The sequence below is a fragment of the Coregonus lavaretus genome (genome assembly GCF_964263955.1).
Source record: "Coregonus lavaretus genome assembly, chromosome: 31".
Taxonomy (NCBI): domain Eukaryota; kingdom Metazoa; phylum Chordata; class Actinopteri; order Salmoniformes; family Salmonidae; genus Coregonus; species Coregonus lavaretus.
Window position 1 is genome coordinate 15071992 of NC_140018.1, and position 22321 is coordinate 15094312.

The following is a 22321-nucleotide window of genomic DNA, read 5'->3' on the forward strand; positions in this document are numbered from 1 at the left end:
GGGGTGTGTGTGGATACTTATACTGCACCAGATGCCTGGGGTGTGTGTGGATACTTATACTGCACCAGATGCCTGGGGTGTGTGTGGATACTTATACTGCACCAGATGCCTGGGGTGTGTGTGGATACTTATACTGCACCAGATGCCTGGGGTGTGTGTGGATACTTATACTGCACCAGATGTATAGTTTTGTCTGGAGAGAGGGAATTCCATTCCACAGCAAGTTTCCTTCCAACGCAATATTGCACATGGGAGCACGCCCGCAGGGAGGAGGACAAGACACACATAGCTGCTAGCAAGTACTTAACTGTTTACAAACCACCTTAACAATTTATCCAACACCTCTATCAATAGCTGGGCATATTTATCTTAAACATGGATTTCTTATCTCAAACCTGAACACAGGCGATTTGACAGCATGTAAAAAACCTCTCCAAAGCCGTGCCATTTCTACAATGCCTACTAGGCCTAATCCTATCCTACCCCACACACAGCTTTCAGAACCCCTGTGTTGAGTGGGTTGAGTGACTCACCCTCCGTATGCACCGCAGACACATAGGTCCAGTTGTAGCGTTTGACTATGTCCAGCATGGCCCGGGCCTGGAGCGTGTCAGAGGGCACGACCCGCAGGAAGTACTTAAAGAGCGTCTTGTCACTCAGGTCAATACTGGTCGCTGAGTAGGCAATCTGGGGAATGTTAAAGAGCTGTAGGAGGTTCTGCACCTGGATAGCAACGGAGCTGGAGCCCGGCCCGATCACCCCCGCGATGGGCTTCTTGGAGGGCGGGGGCTGGTTGGTAGGCGTGCCGTCTATGCACCACTTGGAGCCGTCCTTGTCGTCCCGGATCGAGATGAGGGAATCGCGGATGAACTCGATGCTCTGCTCCAGGGCCACGGAGGAGTGCCAGCAGGAGTCCCGGATCTCACAGCCCAGGCTGATGTTGGGGAGCAGGTAAGGGTCGGCATTGATCCTGTCCAGGGTGTGGAACATGGCCTCTACCCGCTGGATGCCGTACTGTTCCCGAACATCCCCACACTTTCGGTCAGCCACTTTTTCGGCAGACGGCTGGTGGTGGACGGAGAAGAGGGCACCGATTATCACGTCTCCATCCATCCGGGCCACGGAGCGGGGTGCGGCTCGTGGGACTGCCGACCGCTCATAGATGTTGCTTTTGTGGGACAGCACGAGGACGTCGAAGAATAGCGTAGGGAGACACAGGAGCACGAGGAAACCCATCTTTACACATGCCATATTCCACATCGCATGAGCGGTGCCAGCTACGCGGGCATACTATCCACTCCGGGCAGTTGAGCAGAAATCCACGTTTAACCCAGTGACCATAGTTTGGAAACACAGCGCCCTGAGCATATCCAAACACACATGGAGAGAGATCAAACACACTGTCATAAAAGATCAAGCAAGATTGTGAAGGCAGCAACAGATATGCAACATCTTACAGTTATCATATAGTCTCTAAATTACATGGGTTTGAAAATAATGGTGGCCCTCACAATAAACACGAGCATATTATTATTAGATTGACTAGTTCATAGCCCAAACACAACATGCCTACTAGAAATAAGGCTAATACAGTATCCCTTTGCAAACTGCAGAACATAAAACGAGAATTCGATTCAATTCAGTATACAATTATTTATACCACAGGGGGCAATTATCTTTACACGTTCATTGAGAATAATTGAACCATTTTTTTAATGGTTCAATTGTCGTAGACCCTTTTGAACCAATAGAGGTAATATAAATGATAGCCTACTTAAAATTCGAGACAGTTTATCATCGTTTCCCCCCATTTCCCAATAAGAGTACATGGCATCGCTCCCACCGTCCATTGAGAAAACCGAGCTGCGGAGAAGGCCATTTCAGCACCATGGACAGCGCACTAACGAACTCATACGATTATTGAGGAAACGGCTTCGCACAGGTGCTGCTGATGTAGGCTACTGCCTACTGGAGCTATGTGCTGGTATTTCCACCGTTTAGAAAGTATCTCATTGAGTTCCTAAACCAATCAATGTCAATTTATATTCCCTTCATTAGACACTACTGAACAAATCCTTGATACCCAGTCTGATGACATGGAACATCGTTGCACTGAGTGGTGTGAAATTATATTTGAACATACATCAGATGTCCACGCTGTCTCTAGGTATAGGCTAACATATAAGCCATATATCATGCTCTATAAGATCCAATGCGCAGCATGCAATATTTTTCACCCTCAACCGCCCGAATTCATTGCTCACAAACCTCAGTGGCCTGTTTCCAAATATTCAATGAAATTGCATTATCGAACAAGAGAGAAGCCTATACGCACTCCTTACACTTTATCTGTCCTTGTCACGAGCATATCAAACCCGACACCTGCCCTAATCTGTACATCTCTTCTTTCATAAATTAATTTGGTGGGAGAACTTGGGACGTACCTGAATCCGCGAGACATATCGCGTGCCTTGCTCCGTCTTCTGTGCAGCGCGGTCCTTGTGATAGTTGAGTTTGAATGGCTCGAACGGACGTTTTTTTCTCTCTCCTCCAGTGAGAGCACGAGAGCCCCCCACCCCTCCTCTTCTTCTTCTCTCTCTCTGCCAGTTTCTCACCACATTTCATAAACCGGGTCATAAAAGCTGCAGTCTTGATAGGGCAAAACGATGAACGTTTAAAATCCCACTACAGGTCACTTATTCTTAGACAATAGACAATCGTATCATTCTTCACACGAGGGTTAATCAGCCTCAACCAGTGGTGCCGCATTAGAGAGTTGAGCGGTGCACGAGCCGCTTAGTCAGGTAAGATAAATGGTGTTTGTCTACAGAATTGTGACCCGGCCCATTACCCCATGCCACAACCGGACCGTCTCACAGCAAAAACTAATTCAGTGTGAGAATACCTCGATTTGTTTTGTCAACGGTTGACCAGATATTGGAGGAATCATCAATCAAATGTTCATTTTTCTACTAAGGGTTGAGAGACCATCATTGTGGTCCTGGTCCACCCTAGCTAATCCACCTATAGGCTATACATTGTACATTTTGATCCACACTATCTGACCTCTAAAAGCGGAGGGCACTGGATGGATGCCAGAAATGCCTGCTGGTTGCAGTCTGACTTAAGTCCAAATAGTAACCTTTTAAGGATCTATGGGCTTCCCACCTATAGTTAAAGTTGAAGACCTTAACTGGTAAAGCAGAAGAGGTAGATTGAGTTAATTGGCAAAAGTCAACTGGTATTTTGCAAAGGCGAAAGTCCTGCACATTTTGGAGGGGTGTTTGGTTTAGAGTTGGGTCATTTCTGTGCCATATTCTCTGTGCCATATTCTCCTCACCAAGAAATGGGGTAGGCGACAGCAGAGGAAGAACTGTACATAATATCAAACAGCGTTTGGAAAAATAATCAAAACTAATAAGGAGTCCACAAAGCTAGAGAGGGGCGCTTTCCGTGGGCACACGGGGAGCCAGCAGCAGAAGGCGTTTAATCAGTAAACAACCGGAGCGCACACTAGGACATGTCTTCCTGACACGCGCCCCGTGCAGTGTGAACATGGAGACCGAGCATAATTATGTGTGTGTGTGCGTGTCTGAGAGAGAGAGAAAGAGAGAGCAAGAACACTTATTAGGAATAGTTGTCACACGGTGTTAGCCTACTGTTGTAGCCTGCCTACCTCTTTGATGGTTGTGACTAGCAACGACCGGAAGTTACTTTTCGTAGCAGGTTAGGAGAGCATTTTAGCTAACCCTTATTATTTTCCTAACCTTAACCTAATTCTCCTAACCTGCTACGTTAATTTTCCTAATCTGCTACGAAAAAGTCACTTTCGGTCGTAGCTGTATACCACATAGTCAAAACCCTATTTGATAGCCTACTGAGAACAGTTAATGGGATCAGTGATGTAAAGTACTTAAGTAAAAATACTGTAAAGTACTACTTAAGTCGTTTTTTGGGGTATTTATACTTTACTTTACTATTTATATTTTTGACAACTTTTAAAATAATGTACTTTTTACTCCATACATTTTCCCAGACACCCAAAAGTACTCATTGCATTTTGGATGCTTAGCATGACAGGAAAATGGTCCAATTCACGCACGTATCAAGATAACATCCCTGGTCATCCCGACTGCCTCTGATCTGGCGGACTCACTAAACACACATGCTTCATTTGTAAATTATGTCTGAGTGTTGGACTGTGCCCCTGGCTATCCATAAATAAATAAATAAATAAAAAAAATAAAATGGTGCCATCTGGTTTGCTTAATATAAGGAATTTTAAATGATTTATACTTAAGTCTATTTTAGCAATTACATTTACCTTCGATACTTAAGTATATTTAAAACCAAATATTTTTTTACTTCTACTCAAGTAGACTTTCACTTTTACTTGAGTCATTTTCTATTAAGGTATCTTTACTTTTACTCAAGGATGACAATTGGGTACTTTTTCCACCACTGAATGGGATTTAGGAGACTGGAGGCTATAGAAGATGTTACATGAGCACAATGACAAGCGTGACCATAGACCAGACAGAGAAAACGCACTAGAAGAACATTATAAGTCACTGACTATCCCCCTCAACCATATCCCATTAGCCTAACAGTCAAGACAACCTGAGTCACTTAGGTTGAGCCACAGAGCAATGTAGGCCTATTGCAACCCCCCTCAATCGGAAATCAATTCACAAAGACTTGAATACATTTTGCTTGATGGGAAAATATAGCCTACGTCAATGGTGAAAAAAATAATGAATTAATAAACTTATCCACAAATTCAAATAAGGGGCACGCAGCATCATGCATTGGACAGCTTCAGAACCAAGGACAGCGACTCCAACCCAACTTATTTTATAAAGCAACAGACTGCCCTCTGGTGTTTGCCGAATATCTTTTTAAACGTTCTTATAGTGCCTTCAAAAAGTATTCATAACCCTCGACTAATTCCACATTTTGTTGTGTTACAGCCTGAATACCAAATTGATTAAATATATTTTTTGTCTCACCCATCTACACACAATATCCCATAATGACAAAGTGAAAACATGTTTTTAGACATTTTTGCAAATATATTGAAAATGAAATACAAAAATATAAAATGTACATAAGTATTCACACCCCTGAGTTAATACATTGTAGAAGCACCTTTGGCAGCGATTGCAGCTGTGAGTCTTTCTGGGTAAGTCTCTAAGTGCTTTCCACACCTTTATTGTGCAACATCTGCCCATTACTCTTTTAAAAATTATTCAAGCTCTGTCAAATTAGTTGTTGATCATTGCTAGACAACCATTTTCAGGTCTTGCCATAGTTTTTCAAGTAGATTTAAGTCAAAACTGTAACTTGGCCACTCCGGAACATTCACTGTCTTCTTCGTAAGCAACTCCAGTGTAGTTCTGGCCTTGTGTTTTGGGTTATTGTCCTGCTGAAAGGTGAATTCATCTCCTAGTGTCTGGTGGAAAGCGGACTGAACTAGGTTTTCCTCTAGGATTTTGCTTGTGCTTAGCTCCATTCTGTTTCTTTCTTATCTTGAAAAACGACCCAGTCCTTAACGATTACAAGCATACCCATAACATGATGCAGCCACCACTGTGCTTGAAAATACATAAAACGTTGTATTCAGGACAAAAAGTGAATCGCTTTGCCAATTTGTTTTTGCAATATTACTTTAGTGCCTTGTTGCAAATGGGATGCATGATTTGGAATATTTGTATTCTGTACAAGCTTCCATCTTTTCACCCTGTCAATTAGGTTAGTATTGTGGAATAACTACAATGCTGTTGATCCATCCTCAGTTTTCTCCTATCGCAGCCATTAAACTCTGTTACTCTTTTAAAGTCACTATTGGACTCATGGTGAAATCCCTGAGCAGTTTCCTTCCTCTCCAGCAACTGAGTTAGGAAGGACGCCTGTATCCTTTTAGTGACTGGGTGTATTGATACGCCATCCAAAGTATAATTAATAACTTCACCATGCTCAAAGGGATATTCAATGTCTGCTTTTTTTATTTGTACCCTTCTACCAATAGGTGCCCTTCTTGGCGAGGCATTGGTAAAACTCCATGGTCTTTGTGGTTGAATCTGTGTTTGAAATTCACTGCTCATCTGAAGGACCTTACATATAATTGTATGAGTAGGGTACAGAGATGAGGTAGTCATTAAAAAAATCATGTTAAACACTATTATTCCACACAGAGTGAGTCCATGCAACTTATTATTTGACTTGTTAAGCACATTTTTACTCCTGAACTTATTTAGGCTTGCCATAACAAAAGGGTTCAATACTTCAAATCAAATCAAATCAAATTTTATTGGTCACATGCGCCGAATACAACAGGTGCAGACATTACAGTGAAATGCTTACTTACAGCCCTTAACCAACAGTGCATTTATTTTAAACAAAAAAAGTAAGAATAAAACAACAACAAAAAAAAGTGTTGAGAAAAAAAGAGCAGAAGTAAAATAAAGTGACAGTAGGGAGGCTATATATACAGGGGGGTACCGTTGCAGAGTCAATGTGCAGGGGCACCGGCTAGTTGAGGTAGTTGAGGTAATATGTACATGTGGGTAGAGTTAAAGTGACTATGCATAAATACTTAACAGAGTAGCAGCAGCGTAAAAAGGATGGGGTGGGGGGGCAGTGCAAATAGTCCGGGTAGCCATGATTAGCTGTTCAGGAGTCTTATGGCTTGGGGGTAGAAGCTGTTGAGAAGTCTTTTGGACCTAGACTTGGCACTCCGGTACCGCTTGCCGTGCGGTAGCAGAGAGAACAGTCTATGACTAGGGTGGCTGGAGTCTTTGACAATTTTGAGGGCCTTCCTCTGACACCGCCTGGTATAGAGGTCCTGGATGGCAGGAAGCTTTGCCCCAGTGATGTACTGGGCCGTACGCACTACCCTCTGTAGTGCCTTGCGGTCAGAGGCCAAGCAGTTGCCATACCAGGCGGTGATGCAACCAGTCAGGATGCTCTCGATGGTGCAGCTGTAGAATTTTTTGAGGATCTGAGGACCCATGCCAAATCTTTTTAGTCTCCTGAGGGGGAATAGGCTTTGTCGTGCCCTCTTCACGACTGTCTTGGTGTGTTTGGACCATGATAGTTCGTTGGTGATGTGGACACCAAGGAACTTGAAGCTCTCAACCTGTTCCACTACAGCCCCGTCGATGAGAATGGGGGCGTGCTCAGTCCTCTTTTTTTTCCTGTAGTCCACAATCATCTCCTTTGTCTTGGTCACGTTGAGGGAGAGGTTGTTGTCCTGGCACCACACGGCCAGATCTCTGACCTCCTCCCTATAGGCTGTCTCATCGTTGTCGGTGATCAGGCCTACCACTGTTGTGTCGTCAGCAAACTTAATGATGGTGTTGGAGTCGTGCCTGGCCATGCAGTCATGGGTGAACAGAGAGTACAGGAGGGGACTGAGCACGCACCCCTGAGGGGCCCCCGTGTTGAGGATCAGTGTGGCAGATGTGTTGTTACCTACCCTTACCACCTGGGGGCGGCCCGTCAGGAAGTCCAGGATCCAGTTGCAGAGGGAGGTGTTTAGTCCCAGGATCCTTAGCTTAGTGATGAGCTTAGAGGGCACTATGGTGTTGAATGCTGAGCTGTAGTCAATGAATAGCATTCTCACGTAGGTGTTCCTCTTGTTATTACTTATTGACTCAAGACATTTTAGCTTTTCATTTTTAATGAATTTGTAAAAATGTCTAAAAACATAGCTCATTATGGGGTATTGTGTGTAGGCCCAGTGACAAAAAATCTCAATTTAATACATTTTAAATTCAGGCTGTAACAAAAAAGAATTGAAAAAAGTAAAGGAGTGTAAATACTTTCTGAAGGCACTGTAGGTCTAGCAACTTTATAGTGCGACTTGTCTGAGCAAAGAATCGTTTATGAAACAATTTCGCCCTCTTGTGGTTATAACTTCAACCAGCCTGTAGGCCTACACATACAGGCACCGATCAAAAATCATCATAGGTTTCACAATCTGACATTGCAGGTGTTTAAGGCAGCATTTATACAGGCAGCCTAATTCTGATATGTTTGCCACTAATTAGTCTTTTGACCTATCAGGTCTGATCTTTTGCCTATAATTGGGCAACACATCAGAACTGGGTTGTCTGTGTAAACGAAGCATATGTAGGCCTAGCCTATAAATGTCATGAAAATGTGTGAGGTCAAATTAAACAAGTTTTTACTGAAAAAGTAAGCCTACGCCTAAACATCAAATAGACTACAGACAGATAGTTCTGTGCTTGCTATTCATTATAGAAAAGTACTATGGGTCTGTGGTTTGTCTCAACCAAGTTTACGAAGTAACTTTTCATATTTATATTTTTAGGCTACATCAGTACATCAGTCTGCAACCCGCGCAAGCATCCCACGCAGACCCTAGACAGATGCGACCTGGACCCTGGGGCATGACCGCGGCCTCCTCTGTACATTATAGGGTCGAGTTGTGAGTCAGGTTCTTCCAGCGCTCCACAACACAAATAAACATTTATGGAGACTCAACGCTATGAAACTGCCACTGCTGCTGCCCCAGGGTCATGGTGCTGATATTGATCCAGACTAACAGTGACATTTTGAGGGATAGGGAGATGTTGTGCAGTATGTGCTTGGGGGGACCTCAGTGTTTTTCATAGAGTTACTTTGAGGTATAATTCAGACGTAGCCTAGATACAGGTCCTATTATTTAGAAGGGTCCCCCTAAACATTCTCCTGCTATGGCTTAGGCTACATGCGGTCTCTGCAAGGTGCAAATAATTATCTCCAAGGATAATAGCTAAGAGTGCCTTCATCAGGGGAATGCATAGCTGAATGTTCTTTCCAAGCCTTGTTTTAGCCTTGGTAGTGTTTTATCCCTCTACAATATTGATGTCACTATCATGACCGGACATTGTGACAAATGGTGTGATCTCAAAATGAGTCATATGTTGCCGTTCTATGTCCTCCTGTGAAGTGAAGGCCCATCAATCAGAGGAAAACCCTTCATGTTCGGCCTGACGTCATTGGTGACAACTGGAACTGTCTTGAAATGGGCGGTCTACACCCACCCATCCAAGTTACACTTGCTATTTTTTCTGCAACGAGATTGATAGCCATCAGAACTATAACGAAGCGTTTATGTAGCTTATCATATAGAGTGTATTGGGATTTACAAAATGTAATTTTATTTAATAGGTTTACTTGAATTTCAATCAAAGATCCAACATGACTATTTATATCACACCGTAAAACACTTCTGGCCTAAATATGCAAAAATATGAATGTTTCAGCACTGCCTATAATGAACAGCTCCGTTGCAATAAAATACATCAGAGCTGGCCAAGTGCTGAACCTAATAGGCCTTTTAAGAGTACTTTCGTTCCATCTCCAGAATAATAAATGCCCAAGTGACGGCCTGTCACTCAAGCACCGTGGCCAGACAGAACACGCACTGTGCTAGCAGCACAAACAAGGCGTTTTAGATCTAACCACCGTTTCAAAGTCGACCACCCTTACCGCTGTGTCCCTATGTAGGCTGCAGTGGCGTGTATTCATGGATGCTAAGGGAAGCCATGCTTCCCCCCAAAAATGACCGATACAATAATAGAAAAAAATAGAAGAAGTATCTTTCGTCTCTCTGCGTTTCATAATTTCCCTTCAATTCGCAAGAGGCTGAATTTATCTCACCGGAGAAAGCATCTGTCTCTGCATGTGTAGGCCATAAATCTGATGCTGTCTGGTCAAAAAGAGTATGGCATTGTTGCCCCCCATAACATTGAATGCAAGGGAAGCCAGCGAGCATATGGCCTCCCTTGATAAAAAAAAGTATAAAATAATAGCCAATCATTGAGCTAAACTGAGTGAGCTCAACTCTAAACAATCCTGGCACACCAAAATAGTGTCAAGGGAAGCCAGTTTGGATGTGGCTTCACTCCAGTCACATCAAGAGCCAAATGTCATTGACAGAAACAACTTGAATTGTTGCATCTTGTTGTGTTGTTGTCCCCTGGGGGCTAGCTAAAATTGGTTCTTTCCTAAATTAACCATGGATGGAGATAAGGATTTGGACTTGTAGTTTTACTTCATTCTCCATACTGGCCAATGATTATAATGGCAATTCTGGTCCAACCATAAATTCACACATTGTGCCCCTGGCCTGGGAGGATGGAAGTTCAATATGTAGCAAAATGTAGAAGGTTAACGTTAATTAGCTGGCTCAACTTTGCCTATGAAAGCAAGTTAGGCTAGCGAGCAAGAATTTTAGCCAGGTAGCCTAGGACACAAAAAAATACAACTGTGTACTGTATGACAGAGTCATAGACCGTTTCGTCAACATGAAAGAGAGGAAGATGGCATTCTCTACAAGTAGGATGAGTCAACATGTTTTTTCTACTTTCACGATCGCATGTACGCACGCACACACGCACACACACACACACAGAAATCAGAACCATGGACAGCCACATCATATTTACACTGAACAAAAATATAAATGCAACATGTAAAATGTTAGTCCCATGTTTCATGAACTGAAATAAAAGATCCCAGAAATGTTCCATATGCACAAAAAGCTTATTTCTCTCAAATGTTGTACTCAAATTTGTTTACATCCCTGTTAATGAGCATTTCTCCTTTGTCAAGATAATCCATCCACCTGACAGGTGTGGCATATCGAGAAGCTGATTAACCAGCATGATCATTACACTTGTGCACCTTGTTCTGGGGACAATAAAAGGCCACTCTAAAATGTGCAGTTTTGTCACACAACACAATGCCACAGATGTCTCAAGTTTTGAGGGAGCGTGCAATTGGCATGCTGACAGCAGGAATGTCCACCAGAGCTGTTGCCAGAGAATTGAATGTTCATTTCCCTACCATAACTCACCTCCAAAATAGTTTTAGAGAATTTGCCAGTACGTCCAAACGGCCTCACAACCACATACCACATCCGGCTTCTTCACCTGCGGAATCATCTGAGACCAGCCACCCGCACAGCTGAAGAAACTGTGGGATTGCACAACCGAATAATTTCTGCACAAACTGTCAGAAACCGTCTCAAGGAGCTCATCTGCATGCTTGGCGTCCTCACCAGGGTCTTGACCTGACTGCAGTTTGGCATTGTAACTGACTTCAGTGGGCAAATGCTCACTTTCAATGGCCACTGGCACGCTGGAGAATTGAGCTCTTCACGGATGAATCCCAGTATCAATTGTACCAGGCAGATGGCAGACAGCGTGTATGGTGTCGTGTGGGCGAGCGGTTTGCTGATGTCAACGTTGTGAACAGAGTGCCCCATGGTGGCGGTGGGGTTATGGTATGGGCAGACATAAGCTACAGAAAACGAACACAATTGCACTTTATTGATGGCAATTTGAATGAACAGAGATACCGTGATGAGATCCTGAGGCCCATTGTCATGCCATTCATCAGCCGCCATCACCTCATGTTTCAGCATGATAATGCACGGCCCCATGTCGCAAGGATCTGTACACAATTCCTGGAAGCTGAAAATGTCCCAGTTCTTCCATGGCCTGCATACTCACCATACATGTCAACCATTGCGCACGTTTGGGATGCTCTGGATCGACGTATACGACAGCGTCAGTGGAGGCTGCTGAGGGGAGGACGGCTCATAATAATGGCTGGAACGGAGCAAATGGAATGGCATCAAACACATGGAAACCATGTGTTTGATGTATTTGATACCATTCCACTGATTCCGCTCCAGCCATTACCATGAGCCAGTCCTCCCCAATTAGGTGCCACCGACCTCCTGTGGACACCGTGTTCCAGTTCCCGCCAATATCCAGCAACTTCGCACAGCCATTGAAGAGTGGGACAACATTCCATAGGCCACAATCAACAGCCTGATTAACTCTATGCAAGGAGATGTGTCGTGCTGCATGAGGCAAATGGTGATCACACCAGATACTGACTGTTGTTTTTAGCCACGCCCCTACCTTAAAAAAAAAAAGGTATTTGTGACCAACAGATGCATATCTGTATTCCTAGTCATGTGAAAATCATAGATTAGGGCCTAATGAATTTATTTCAATTTAGGGACTTCCCTATATGAACTGTAACTCAGTAAAATCTTTGAAATTGTTACATGTTGTGTTTATATTTTATATCAGTGTAGCTTACGTCGATTGACTAAATTGTTTTTGGTATCTTTTAGTTGTCACTGTATTAGACTAAGCATAGGTGATTTGATGATGTTGAAATATTAAAGTTGAAATGGTGCTGGAATAGGGGAGGCAGCTCCTGTTTCTTTGCGAATTGTGGTAACTCTCTGTGGTTATAAATGAATAGTTGTTTACTAGTCCGAAAATGTCGGAAACATTAACTTACTTGACCATGCTTGGCTTACCCACGCACCGCGACTGGTAGGCCTACCAGACGCATTGTAACGGTGTATGAAATGAAACCCGCTGTGTAGTTTAATTATGGGCGGGACCACGGCAGTGATTACTGAAATGTAGCCTCCCTCCGCCAGCAGCGTTAAAAGCAAACTGAAAACTCACAGCAGTCAATTAAATCAATGAAACGCTGTTGGCAAACCTAACATTTTAACAAAACCGTTCGAGTGCAAGTTTGCAGAGTATGAAGTCAAAACTTTAAAAAGTTGTTGGGAACTTTAGGTATTTCCTGTCAATGAGAATCTATAGGCCAGAGGCCATTTGATCAAAGGCTATGTTATTGAAAAGCACTCACAAAATTAGAAAACCCTATATGGACATTCTGTCTCATTCATGGTAGTTATGCACTGTTATCATTGACAGCCTTCCCTGTTCCTTTAGAATAAGCTAGCAGTGACAACATTTGATGCATTTCATAGTAGGCATACCACCTCTGCTTGCCATGCCAGAAAGTGTTCCAGAGATACTGCCAGCTCTTTTGGTGAAACCCCCTTTCGTCTTAGTCAAGAGGACACGAGTCAAGGATTAAACATTTGTATTATCATATGCAAATGAAGAGTGAGTCAGTCTGCTCTTAGATTGGGAATATGGCCTCTGACGACATTTACATTTTAGTCATTTAGCAGACGCTCTTATCCAGAGCGACTTACAGTTAGTGAGTGCATACATTTTTTTTTCATGAAGAAAATGCATCATCTTGTTATTGGAGGAGGGGGAGATGAAGGGAGAGCAATGGTGCATTACTCCAAACAGTGGGGCCTAAGGGCAGGGCTGCTGGGCAAGCTAATTGCCTTGTCTCATCTGCTGTACTTATCCACAACAAACCCAAATTGAGTCTCAAAAGGTGTGTCATTTACAGTTGATTAGTAAACATCTATTACATTCTGTGGATCACAATGAAAATTCACTATGTGGAGATTTCTCAACATCTTATTTGGGTAGTGCTTATTAATGCAATGTGTGTACACTGTACAGTAGAGAGCGGCACCATAAACCAAATCAGTACAGTACAAGAAATGACATTGCTCATCCTAATATTTATATCTTCCTTAATTCCATTATTTTACTTTTAGGTTGTGTGTATTGTTGTGAATTGTTAGATATACTGCACTGTTGGAGCTAGAAACACAAGCATTTTGCTACACCCACAATAACATCTATGTGACAAATAAAATTTGATTTTGATTTAAATATTTTATTCACAAAACTAATAGTATTTAAAAGTCTGAACATGTATGTAAAAAAAAAAAAAAAAAATCCTGGAAAGGCATATGTAGGAATCCCAGAGTCTTTGTCACAATAGCAACTATGATTTCCTGAGATCATTGATTATAATGTTATCTGTCAAAGCTATGAATATGGCTTGATTAAAACCCTGGGTTGTAAAGAAATCACCTCTTTCACTGTCTGCTTGATGATGTCCTTCTTGTTAGACAGGTCATACTGGGGGTACATCTCAAATACCTAAGAGAGAGCACACAATGTAAGATAATGAACTAGAAAAACATATTTAAAAGGACAATTCCACCCTTTTTCAACATCAAATTCATCATCTCCAGCACCAGCCCAACAGCGGGTTTCTGTTTTGTAGTAAAAAGCGATAGAAGAAGATAAGTGTTTCCGATTACATCATCCAGAGAGAAGGATTACATCATCTGGTGTGCATCATGTGATTTTAACCAAGTAAAAGCTGGCAATTTTAATAATGTTGGATATATGTCCTCTTACTCTATTGTAGATTTGCTTCGTTGTCACATCCGCCAGGTCTGTGTATTTCAGCAGTGTCTTCACGCTCTCGCTCAGCTGGCAGTCTGTTGGAGGCTTCCTGATCATCTTAACCAATGGCTCTTCATCTGAGCTGTCACCTGACTCATCCACCAAGACTGATTATCAAATTACATAATTAAATCAAATCATATTCTTTCCTCAGCAAATTCGTAAATTGTAACATAGTTTCTAAATCACAGGCCTAATCCTAATTCCTACAAAGCACGCCTGGCTCTGACCTGGCCTAGGACAAAGACAAAGTCCCCTTCTTTGAGATTACAAGGGGAAACATGTTAGATGGGATGTGCATTGTATTCTGACTGACACAGGGATATGTCAGGGCTTGACAAATTTTTTACTTGTCCAAAAGCTGAAGTTACTTGTCCCCAAAAAACAAAAGGTCTGTAATACCAACGGCCAAAAGGGTGACTGAAAATTAGTGAAGTACATTGGAGGGATCTGAAATCATTTTCTGTGCTTGCCCATTGATGATGTTATCGCCCCTAGTGGCAATCTCAATTTTTTACAAACAAAAGTCTGCTAGCACGAGCTCGCATGCTACATATGCTATCCTGCTTCTCGTGGGCCCGTGAAAGACTCAACGAATTGTGTGAGGGGTGGGAATGGGCGGGTTTCGCCATTCCCCTCTCCGGCCGTTGTATTGGGCAGTTCAATGGTGAGAAATGTCTCAGTCCCTGGAGCATAACCTTTGTGCTATCCAGGAGCATGAGTACAGGACATCAATAAGCTGCTCCCAAACATTTTAAACCAGCATCAGGAAATTGAGTCTATCATGTGGGATCCCATGACATTATGAAGGGCAGCTCAGAACAGCTGAAGATGGATTTTAAAGAACTGATTGGGTCACTACTTGACACCAACAAACGCCCCATAATATATGGCCCTCTGCCCTCCCTAAATTGTGGCATTTAACTATTCAGCAGACTTTTAGCCCTCCATAACTGGCTACGAGACTATTGCAGCTCTGTGGGTATAACATTTATTGACAATTTTGATACCTTCTGGAAACAAAGCTTGTATTATAAGGAGGATGGGATCCACCCAAATCATTTGGGTTCCTGGATCCTTTCACAGCATTATAAGGCTGCGTTGAGACAATGACTTATCAATTACCCAAGCCCAGCTCATTTAATTCTTACCATTGTGTCGCTGAATTGTCATAATGCTTCAGCAAATGTAGATTATCCCAGGGGCGTTGGAAGACACAATGTAAGTAACCCAATTTATGTCCCTCTTACTGCCCTGAATACCTCTGCTGATCCCACAGCTATTCTATGCAGTAATCATGTGCTTATGAACCAGAGTGATACTGTTAGCACTGAGGCTGTGTGCCCTAGTAGGAAGTCTACTGTGTGCAGCTCACCCTGCACTAACATAAATAACATGAGCATGTCTACCTCTGCTAAGCTTCCCAGTAAAGCAATAAAAACAATCAAGCATCCAAGAGAAGTGCAAAAAATAGCCCACGTTAACATATGTAGCTTAAGAAATCAATAATTTGCTAGTAACAGATGACATTCATATTCTGACAATCTCTGAAACTCACTTAGATAATACATTTGATGATACAGTGGTAGCAATACATGGTTATAAGATCTACAGAAAATACAGAAATGCCAAAGTTGGAGGTGTGGCCGTTTATATTCAGAACCACATATCTGTAAAGCTTAGATAGGATCTCATGTTAAATACTGTTGAATAATTTGGCTACAGGTTCATCTGCCTCACCTAAAGCCCATTCTGGTGGGAAGCTGCTATAGACCACCAAGTGCTAACAGTCAGTATCTGGATAACATGTGTGAAATGTTTGATAAGGTATGTGATATCAACAGAGAGGTATATTTTCTGGGTTATTTAAATATTAACTGGCTTTCATCAGGCTACACACTCAAGAGAAAGCATCAAACTGTAACTAGTGCCTGCAACCTGGTGCAGGTTATCAGTCAACCTACCAGGGTAGTTACAGTGGGGGAAAAAAGTATTTAGTCAGCCACCAATTGTGCAAGTTCTCCCACTTAAAAAGATGAGAGAGGCCTGTAATTTTCATCATAGGTACATGTCAACTATGACAGACAAAATGAGAAAAAGAAATCCAGAAAATCACATTGTAGGATTTTTTATGAATTTATTTGCAAATTATGGTGGAAAATAAGTATTTGGTTAATAACAAAAGTTTCTCAATACTTTGTTATATACCCTTTGTTGGCAATGACACAGGTCAAACGTTTTCTGTAAGTCTTCACAAGGTTTTCACACACTGTTGCTGGTATTTTGGCCCATTCCTTCATGCAGATCTCCTCTAGAGCAGTGATGTTTTGGGGCTGTCGCTGGGCAACACGGACTTTCAACTCCCTCCAAAGATTTTCTATGGGGTTGAGATCTGGAGACTGGCTAGGCCACTCCAGGACCTTGAAATGCTTCTTACGAAGCCACTCCTTCATTACCCGGGCGGTGTGTTTGGGATCATTGTCATGCTGAAAGACCCAGCCACGTTTCATCTTCAATGCCCTTGCTGATGGAAGGAGGTTTTCACTCAAAATCTCTGCAGGTCATTCACTAGGTCCCCCCGTGTGGTTCTGGGATTTTTGCTCACCGTTCTTGTGATCATTTTGACCCCACGGGGTGAGATCTTGCATGGAGCCCCAGATCGAGGGAGATTATCAGTGGTCTTGTATGTCTTCCATTTCCTAATAATTGCTCCCACAGTTGATTTCTTCAAACCAAGCTGCTTACCTATTGCAGATTCAGTCTTCCCAGCCTGGTGCAGGTCTACAATGTTGTTTCTGGTGTCCTTTGACAGCTCTTTGGTCTTGGCCATAGTGGAGTTTGGAGTGTGACTGTTTGAGGTTGTGGACAGGTGTCTTTTATACTGATAACAAGTTCAAACAGGTGCCATTAATACAGGTAACGAGTGGAGGACAGAGGAGCCTCTTAAAGAAGAAGTTACAGGTCTGTGAGAGCCAGAAGTCTTGCTTGTTTGTAGGTGACCAAATACTTATTTTCCACCATAATTTGCAAATAAATTCATTAAAAATCCTACAATGTGATTTTCTGGATTTTTTTTTCTCAAATTGTCTGTCATAGTTGACGTGTACCTATGATGAAAATTACAGGCCTCTCTCATCTTTTTAAGTGGGAGAACTTGCACAATTGGTGGCTGACTAAATACTTTTTTTTCCCACTGTACAAACAGCACAGGAATGAAATCATCAACGTATTGATCACATCTTTACTAATGCTGCAGAAATGTGCTTTAAAGCAGTATCCAAATCCATCGGATGTAGTCTAGGAAAACCCCAGTTCCAAAGGCTGGGCCTAATATAGTGTTTAAATTATATACATGTTGTTGGTGTAAATAATATTTGTTGGTCCGTGGTGTGTAATTTACATTTTACATTTTAGTCATTTAGCAGACGCTCTTATCCAGAGCGACTTACAGTTAGTGAGTGCATACATTTTCATACTGGCCCCCCGTGGGAAATGAACCCACAACCCTGGCGTTGCAAGCGCCATGCTCTACCAACTGAGCAACCAGACGCTGCACTTTACACATTTATGAAATTGCTTATCCCAGTTACTAATAAGCATGCACCCATTAAGAAAATGACTGTAAAAATGGTTAAATCCCCGCGGATTGATGAGGAATTGAAAAATTGAATGGTTGAGAGGGATGAGGCAAAAGGAATGGCAAATAAGTCTGGCTGCACAACCGATTGGCAAACGTACTGCAAATTGAGAATTCATGTGACTAAACTGAATAAAAAGAAGAAGAAACTACACTATGAAACAAAGATAAATGATGTAAAAAATTATAGTAAAAAGCTTTGGAGCACCTTAAATGACATTTTGGACAAAAAGGCAAACTCCGCTCCATCATTCATTGAATCAGATGGCTCATTCATCACAAAACTCACTGATATTGCCAACTACTTTAATGATTTTTTCATTGGCAAGATTAGCAAACTTAGGCATGACATGCCAGCAACAAACGCTGACACTACACATCCAAGTATATCTGACCAAATTATGAAAGACAAGCATTGTAATTTGAATTATTGTTGTCTATCAACAATGACAAGTCACCGGGGTCTGACAACTTGGATGGAAAATTACTGAGGATAATAGCGGACGATATTGCCACTCCTATTTGCCATAACATTACATTTACGTCATTTAGCAGACACTCTTATCCAGAGCGACTTACAAATTGGTGCATTCACCTTATGATAGCCAGTGGGACAACCACTTTACAATTTCAAATTCTTTAATTTTTTTATTTTTTGAGTATATTTTTAATTTTCATTTGTTTTATATATATATATATATATATATATATATATAGTTATTTATATATTTATTATTATTATTATTTATTTATAAATTTGTATGTATTTTTTTTATTTAAAAAAAAAAAATTGTGGGGGGGGGGGGGGTAGAATGATTACTTTTATACTATCCCAGGTATTCCTTAAAGAGGTAGGGTTTCAAGTGTCTCCGGAAGGTGGTCAGTGACTCTGCTGTCCTGGCGTCGTGTGGGAGCTTGTTCCACCATTGGGGTGCCAGAGCAGCGAACAGTTTTGACTGGGCTGAGCGGGAACTGTGCTTCCGCAGCTTTAGGGGGACCAGCAGGCCAGAGGTGGAAGAACGCAACGCCCTCGTTTGGGTGTAGGGACTGATCAGAGCCTGAAGGTACAGAGGTGCCGTTCCCCTCACAGCTCCGTAGGCAAGCACCATGGTCTTGTAGCAGATGTGACCTTCAACTGGAAGCCAATGGAGTGTGCGGAGGAGCGGGGTGACGTGAGAGAACTTGGGAAGGTTGAACACCAGACGGGCTGCAGCGTTCTGGATGAGTTGTAGGGGTTTAAAGGCACAGGCAGGGAGTCCAGCCAACAGTGAGTTGCAGTTTCTTCAATTTAAACCTACTACTACTACTAACTTTTCGAGTTGCAATATCTTCAATTTAAGCCTACTAGAAAGTGTGTGCCCTCAGGCCTGGAGGGAAGTAAAAGTCATTTCACTACCTATAAATAGTAAAGCCCCCTTTACTAGCCGACCAATCAGCCTGTTACCAACCCGTAGTAAACTTTTTGAAAAAATTGTGTTTGACTTGATACAATGCTATTTTACAGTAAATAAATTGACAACAGACTTTCAGCACGCTTATAGGGAAGGACATTCAACAAGCACAGCACTTACACAAATGACTGATGATTGGCTGAGAGAAATTGATGATAAAAATATTGTGTGGGCTGTTTTGTTAGACTTCAGTGCGGCTTTTGACATTATCGATCATAGTCTTCTACTGGAAAAACGTATGTGTTATGGCTTTACTCCCCCTGCTATATTGTGGATAAAGAGTTACCTGTCTAACAGAACACAGAGGGTGTTCTTTAATGGAAGCCTCTCCAACATAATCCAGGTAGAATCAGGAATACCCCAGGGCAGCTGTCTAGGCCCCTTACTTTTTTCAATCTTTACTAACAACATGCCATTGGCTTTGAGTAAAGCCAGTGTGTCTATGTACACGGATGACTCAACACTATACACATCAGCTACTACAGCGACTGAAATACTGCAGCACTTAACAAAGAGCTACAGTTAATTTCAGAATGGGTGGCAATTAATAAGTTAGTCCTAAATATTTCAAAAACTAAAAGCATTGTATTTGGGACAAATCATTCACTAAACCCTAAACCTCAACTAAATCATGTAATGAATAATGTGGAAATTGAGCAAGTTGAGGTGACTAAACTGCTTGGAGTAACCCTGGATTTTAAACGGTCAAGGTCAAAACATATTGATACAACAGTAGCTAATATGTGAAGAAGTCTGTCCATAATAAAGCGCTACTCTGCCTTCTTAACAGCACTATCAACGAGGTAGGTCCTAGTGGCGGCAGGTAGCTTAGTGGTTAAGAGCGTTGTGCCAGTAACCGAAAGGTCGCTGGTTCTAATCCCCGAGCCGACTAGGTGAAAGATCTGTCGATGTGCCCTTGAGCAAGGCACTTAACCCTAATTGCTCATGTAAGTCGCTCTGGATAAGAGCGTCTGCTAAATGACTACTGTTCAGTCGTGGTCAGGTGCCACAAATTGCAATTAGCTCAGAACAGGGCAGCACGGCTGGCCCTTGGATGTAGACAGAGAGCTAACATTAATAATATGCATGTCTGGCTCAAAGTGGAGGAGAGATTGTCCCCTCCTGTACTCCCTGTTCACCCATGACTGCGTGACCAAGCACAACTCCAACACCATCATTAAGTTTGCCGACGACACAACGGTGGTAGGCCTGATCACCGACAACAATGAGACAGCCTACATGGAGGAGGTCAGTGACCTGGCAGTGTGTTGCCAGGACAACAACCTCTCCCTCAACGTGATCAAGACAAAGGAGATGATCGTGGACTACAGGAAAAGGAGGGCTGAGCATGCCCCTGTTCTCATCGACGGGGCTGTAGTGGAGCAGGTTGAGAGCTTCAAGTTCCTTGGTGTCCACATTACCAACAAACTATCATGGTCCAAACACACCATGACAGTCGTAAAGAGGGCACGACAACGACTATTCCCCCTCAGGAGACTGAAAAGATTTGGCATGGGTCCTCAGATCCTCAAAAAGTTATACAGCTGCACCATCGAGCACATCCTGACTGGTTGCATCACCACCTGGTATGGCAACTGCTCTGCCTCCGACCGCAAGGCGCTACAGAGGGTAGTGCGTACGGCTCAGTACATCACTGGGGCCAAGCTTCCTGCCATCCAGGACCTCTATACCAGGCGGTGTCAGAGGAAGGACCTAAAAATAGCCAAAGACTCCAGCCACCCTAGTCACTGTTCTCTCTGCTACCGCACGGCAAGCGGTACCGGAGCGCCAAGTCTAGGTCCAAAAGGCTTCTTAACAGCTTCTACCCCCAAGCCATATGACTGCTGAACAGCTAATCAAATGGCTACCCGGACAATTTGCATTGACCCCCCTCCCCTTTTTTCTATGCTGCTGCTACTTGCTGTTTATTATCTATGCATAGTCACTTTACTCCTACCTACATGTACATATGACCTAAATTATCTCAACTAACCTGTACCCCCGCACATTGACTCGGTACCGGTACCCCCTGTATATAGCCTCGTTATTGTTATTTTATTGTTGCTCTTTTATTTTTTACTTTAGTTTATTTAGTCAATATTGTTCTTAACTCTTACTTTTCTTAAAACTGCATTGCTGGTTAAGGGCTTGTAAGTAAGCATTTCACTGTAAGGTCTACTACACCTGTTGTATTTGGCACATGTGACAAATAAAATGTGATTTGATTTACTTCTTCACTACTTGTATTTGTGAGAGGTATTGACATGTTGAATGCACCGAGCTGCCTGTTTGAACTACTGGCACACAGCTCGGACACCCATCCATACCACACAAGACATGCCACCAGACATCTCTTCACAATACTACATAGAGCCATGACTACATGGAACTATATTCCACATCAAGTAACTCATTCAAGCAGTAAAATTAGATTTAAAAAACAGATATAAATACACCTTATGGAACAGCGGGGACTGTGACGTAGGCACAGTCACATGCATACACACACAAAATAACATACACACTATACACACACGTACACTTGGATTTTGTGTTGTAGATATGAGGTAGTAGAGTAGGGGCCTGAGGGCACACACTTAATGTGTTGTGAAATCTATTGTGAATGTATTGTAATGTTTAAAAAAAATTGTAACTGCCTTAATTTTGCTGGACCCCAGGAAGAGCTGCATTTGCAGCAGCTAATGGGGCTCCAAAATAAATACAAATACAAATATGGGAGGGACGAGAGGAATCATGACATTGACAAAATATATTGAGTGGAGCCAAATCTTTTCGATTGACCTATTCCACTCTGGTGGAGCTGTGGCACGAAATAAATGTGTTGTAGCCTAGGCCTATCCGGCTATCCAGCCAGGTCTCATAGACTAGACATAACATAATAAACACTCAAAATAGTATGCTATAATTAGTAGGCCTATCCGGCTATCCAGCCAAGTCTCATAGACTAGACATAACATAGTAAACACTCATATTAGTATGCAATATTACGTTTGTTATGGTGGTCCCGTGTGGCTCAGTTAGTAGAGCATGGCACT

The 22321-nt window shown here is 42.5% G+C and overlaps 1 protein-coding gene across 1 annotated transcript in view; it reads right to left on the reverse strand.

Annotated features, from left to right (window-relative positions):
• The window catches only part of LOC311106536 (metabotropic glutamate receptor 1-like), a gene marked incomplete at both ends in the record, with an annotated part of 36378 nt that extends 35118 nt beyond the window's left edge, over positions 1 to 1260 (reverse strand). The window contains one exon of the mRNA XM_084148904.1: positions 534 to 1260. Coding sequence (XP_084005030.1) covers positions 534 to 1260 — 727 coding nt within the window. The remainder of the gene's footprint in view (positions 1 to 533) is intronic.
• Positions 1261 to 22321: the final 21061 nt, after the last annotated feature.